Source organism: Ciona intestinalis, chromosome 12 (genome assembly GCF_000224145.3).
Source record: "Ciona intestinalis chromosome 12, KH, whole genome shotgun sequence".
Classification (NCBI taxonomy): domain Eukaryota; kingdom Metazoa; phylum Chordata; class Ascidiacea; order Phlebobranchia; family Cionidae; genus Ciona; species Ciona intestinalis.
In genome coordinates, this window is record NC_020177.2 from 270,262 (window position 1) to 275,443 (window position 5,182).

At 33.0% G+C, this 5,182-nt stretch overlaps 1 protein-coding gene and 1 long non-coding RNA gene across 4 annotated transcripts in view; one reads left to right on the forward strand and one right to left on the reverse strand.

Annotated features, from left to right (window-relative positions):
* The window catches only part of LOC100186550 (unconventional myosin-VI), an 18,101-nt gene extending 14,623 nt beyond the window's left edge, over positions 1-3,478 (forward strand). For 2 of the 3 annotated variants that reach the window (XM_009862073.3, XM_018814264.2), the window contains 4 exons: positions 731-862; positions 1,130-1,381; positions 2,099-2,193; positions 2,544-3,478. In XM_009862073.3, coding sequence (XP_009860375.1) covers positions 731-862; positions 1,130-1,381; positions 2,099-2,193; positions 2,544-2,645 — 581 coding nt within the window. In that variant the 3' untranslated portion in view covers positions 2,646-3,478. Of the gene's footprint in view, positions 1-237; positions 333-730; positions 863-1,129; positions 1,382-2,098; positions 2,194-2,543 lie in introns of all 3 variants that reach the window. The other variant, XM_018814263.2, reaches the window with a different exon arrangement.
* On the reverse strand, positions 1,331-4,334 carry LOC113474783. Its single transcript, XR_003396470.1, has 3 exons — positions 4,210-4,334; positions 2,096-2,234; positions 1,331-1,378 (listed from the first exon to the last, which is right to left on the reverse strand). It is a non-coding gene; the product is annotated as an uncharacterized LOC113474783 (long non-coding RNA).
* Positions 4,335-5,182: the final 848 nt, after the last annotated feature.

Genomic DNA, 5,182 nt, shown 5'->3' on the forward strand with positions numbered 1-5,182 from the left:
AATGTTGTGATGCTTAGATTCTTTTCTGTTAAAAGATAAATTTTAATATACAAACTTTTCCCTTATGATATTTCCCCATTCTCACTGTTACTGTAAAAGTATTGAAGTGTATGAACAGACAGCCATGTGAACACAGTTTTGTTGTGTCAATAGTCTGTTTTAATTTTTCAGTGTTTTGTTTTTTCAGTTTATTATTAAGTAGCAAAAAAAGGTTATAATTTCTTCATTAACCAACAGAGCGATGGCAAGCGGAAGTTCTCCCACCGGTCGTAAAAATGATTTGACACGTTGGAAATATACAGAACTACGAGATGCAATAAATACATCAACTGGTTGGGAAAATATTCAAGTTTTATTTTTTATTTATAACGTTATAGCTGATCGTGAAACTGTATACTTACTTTTCCTATATGCCTTTGTATAATTATATATTTTATATTTACATATGTTGTTGCTACAAATTATTTTCAAATTAGTAATCCTGTATAAATGGTTTGTTTACTAGTTTCCTTTAAGACTTAGCATAATGTGCATGAAGCTTGTGTATGAAAGAGTAAATATAAAGTTTATTCATCTTATTTAAAAATACTAACAAGACTAAAGTTGAATGCAAACAGCATTTGTTACAAGTTTTGGATTAAAATGAATGACATGTTTTTCAATTTTTCAAAACTTTTTTCAAGCTTTTCTATTTTTATTTTTTATAATGGTTTGCGTAATGTGTTTGTAGATATTCAGTTGTTGGAAGAATGTCGTGAAGAATTCCATCGTCGATTGAAAGTTTACCACATGTGGAAGGCAAAGAACAAAGCTCGTAACCAGACACAGGACATGAGAGCCCCTCAAACTGTGGTCGATAATGGTAAAGTTTAAATTCTTTGCAATAAATTATCTGTTTTTAAACTGTTGTCGCCAAATGTGTAAATACAGTTTTTATTTCTTGACTGTGGTTAAGTATTTTTTAACTTTGCGTTTTCAATGTTTTGTTTGATACAGTTTGATTAGGAAGTTATTTTTTTATACTCTCGTATCCATTTTCAAAAGTTGTTGTTATAACTTGATTTGTATTTCAGAATAAAAAGTTAATTTTATTTTCAATTTTTTTGATTCCAATATATATTTTTTTCAGCTGAAAGACAACCAGTGATGGCAAAGACGATGGCGGTTCTTCCTGCCAAGTCCGCAGCATCCGCAACATCGGGGAAGATCAACGATCATCGGATGCAAAGATACTTCCGCATCCCATTTATCCGCCCATCAGATGTTGGACAAGATCCTAATCTTATGAAGAAGGGATGGTGGTACGCTCATTTTGACGGACACTTCATCGTTCGTCAGATGGAATTACATCCCGATAAAGTTCCTTTGCTACTTGTAGCTGGTAAGTAAAAAACAAATAAAATTAAAAACTAAAGTTAAGATTATATTATTTTATAATACTATAATAATAAAAAAGAACAATAAAAACACACCTTGTGCCTACTTATGCGTTACCATGTATGCAACTTTATAAAGCGTATTTTTCGTTGGGTGATAATTTGGATAACCAATTATCGACCATTGGTTTGGGTAATATTTCAATATTTTGGCACACTGTATTTCTATGTTTAAGTCTACATATAGTACAAGTTAAAATCTAGAAGTCGATAGACTGCATATATAAATATTTCCAATTAATTGAGAGCAGACATAGCTCTGTACAAAACTTGAAAATGATTTGACTGCTGTGGATTCTTCAGTTCCTATTATTGCACCTGAGTATAACCTCCTGTTATTAAAACAACCCCGTAGTTCTCTTCAACCCCCGTATAATGTTTCATGTTGTGTTAAAACAACAGATTCTTACAAATGTTTTTAAAGAAGTTAAAAAAAACAGTTGTTGGAAGTCGTGAAGCTTATGTTATACTTTGTCTGAAGCTGCTGTGTGTGTTGAAACATACAAAGCAACGATGTCTATAATAAAGTGTTCACTGATAAGTTGTCCAAATTTACTTCTCTAATTTTTTTTGGACCAAAAATTTATCATTTTTTTAATATCTTTTATATTTCACCAGTTTGCTTAAAAATTATAAAATGAAATAACATGCTTGCCCACCAGGTAAAGACGACATGCAGATTTGTGAGTTGAGTTTAGAAGACACGGGGTTAACTAGAAAGAAAGGAGCTGAAGTTCTTCCTCGGGAATTTGAACAGGTTCGTGTAACATATTGAGAGCCATAATTTGATACTAAAAACTGAAACCCATTTTAAAGTAAATATTTTTTAGAGACCATGTATCTGCAACATGGTATATATGTAATCACACTTAGTTTTGTTTGGTCAATAAAAATACTTTCATTTTCATTAAACCAATAGTTTATATTCTGGTTGTGATGAATTGGTAAAAGAAACTTTCTTGTGGTGGGGCAAAAGCAGTCATAATCACACAGGTGGCTTGTATACCTCTTGCTTACTCAAAAGCTACCATGTTTATAACTTTGTGCCAAAAACAAGAGTTGACAACATATTTTACCAGGTGTTTTACCATTTACATATCTTACCAGGTGTGGAACGCAAATCGGGGTCGAGAATATTTGCTTGCGGCCATCAACACCAAGCAGGCACGACCAAGTTACGCAACAGCTGCTTTACAAGCTGCACGTTGAAGTTATTTTCAAAATCTTAAAATACTGGCTGAAAAATACTGGCTGAATCATCCTAATCACACTTGCTGTTGGTTTTGGGAAATGTCTTTAAATTGGTCCATAATATTATCCTTTATGATTTTATGTTCTAGTTAACATTCTGCAACCAAAACAGCTTCACAATGAAAAGCTACCAATTAACATCACACAAAGAAAGAAAGTGGTGAAATGTCATTATATGTTACAGAGTGTTAATTTTAAGACGCTAAATTTAATATAGGCAATTTTAATCTGTAGTTTTTATAAAGTATTTTATAAATTTATCGCATTCCACATCCTATAATTTGTGCAATTGAATCAAATACTGTGTGATTTTTACAGTTTAAATTTCTAAATATTTTCATAAAATTACTGTGTTAAGAAGTAGCAATTCTAATTAATCTACAATTCATATTTACAAAATAATGCTGGTAAATATCCGTTTCAAATTTCATATGAATATTTTGTGTTAGATTCTAACTATCTAGTTGTGTGCTGAAAATTATTTAATAATTTATAATAATTTATAGAAGGTAAAAATATGAATGTTTTTGAAAATTATAAAATTTGAATCACAACCGTTGTACAGAGCCATGTGCGCTGGTTTGGCCGCAAACCAATTCAATGAAGGAAAACTGGGCTGTAACACTAAAAGTTTATAACTCCATAGTGGTGGTACTTGATTAGTTCATATAATGTTAGTTGTGTGTGTGTTGTATTAGCTTCGGTACATAAGGGTCTAATTACCATGATTGTGATGAAAGCTTTCTGATTGTAGTGAAAACAAATTGCGCAATAAATTATCATAAAGCTTCCTTCTGTTGCAAATGCCTTTATATACAATGACATCTTGCTTTGTCAGCAGATTCACCATAATTAGGGGGTTGATAATATGGTGATAATGAAATCAAAGTATTTTGTATTTTAAGTTCCTATTAACGGTTACATTCCTTTGTTTACTTACAAGGTAAATGTGTTATTTTGGTGGAACTAATTTTGTGTAAAAAAAAAAAACTATAGATGAAAAATTTATCAAAACAAATCATGAAATACACAAACAGTTTTGTTGAAGATTTTCATTGTTTACAAAGCTACAACTGATGCATGAGATCTTGGTGTCTCCATGTTGGTTTCAATCTTAGGCAAGACACTTAACGACAATTGGTCCAACCCAGTATTCACTAATAGAAGCCATAGATAAAAAAATCTCCCCAAAATAATCACTCATACACGACTTTTAAGCTGGCACAAGGTGGAAGAAACAGAACAACTGTGTTATAATAACTGTCGTCGCCCCACCATGCGAGGATTTGTAAGTTACATTCATACAATAAAACTGCAGGTAACACCAAGGTGATCCTAGTATGTATAGAGCGGCAACTTTAATATACATTTAGATTTTCTACTTCTGCCACTAACACTAATATATGCAACTTGTGCCACAGGAGATAGACAATCACTATTTTTTTTGTCTTTGCTTATACGGTAACAAACATTGATGTGTTATATTGTGGAATAATTAATAAACAACTTATACACATCTTACCTGTTTAACTTTGTAAGTACACGTCCTTTATGATCGCCTTTGTATTGTATCACGTGTTCATTATTTGTAGCCATTTTATGCTTATGTAGAATCTAAACTAGCAATAAAAAAAATACTTTTGCTGGATTACAAAGCAAGCCAAACTCAACCATTTGATTTATCAAGTTAAACGGGTCCTACTAAAACACGCCCGGTGGGGCCCGGTGGGGCCCGGTGGGACCCGGTGAGGACCCGGTGTTACGAGCCATACTAAAACACGCCCGGTGGGGGGCCCGGTGAGTATTTCTTGAAAGGGGAGCTTTCCCTATGCAAGAGCCACCAAAATGCGTGTGTAAAACAGAACTTGTAAAAAAATTGGAAGATATTGTCTGTCTTCAAAGCCTAAAGATGGCAATTTTCGGTGATAAAAATTACATTCTTGCTCCGCACGTCATCGCTGAAACAAAATGTGCATAGGAAATAAAACATGATGATGAAAATGGACACGTAATTCGCAAGTTCTTCAATTTTCGCTCTGCTAAAACGGAAACAAACGTGGGATCGCGCTACTGAGGGCTTGTCCGAATACGTAAAAGCCTAACACGCTAACTAAAAGACACATCATGTCTAATATTTACATTTTTCGTTTTAAAAGTTACATTGTTCGTCTTTTAAAGTTTTTAATAATAAAACTTCGATCAAGTATAAGTGTATGTATAGTACTGTGGCCTAAGGTAGGACACTTATAGCACATATAGTAGGGTGGGGTAAGATGGGACACCTTTTCATTCTGTTTCTCGTCTCATTTGGTAGTAAGCAAAGAACATTCAAAGAATTATAAAACTATATTCTTACGACTCCCATAGACCGTTGTTAATTGTTTAAAACACGAACGGAAAATTTGGATCTTATGTGCTAAAGGTGCCCCGTCTCCCCCGTCCTACTATAATATTTAAATATCCTGATCGTGTTTTAAACAATTAACAACAGTCTA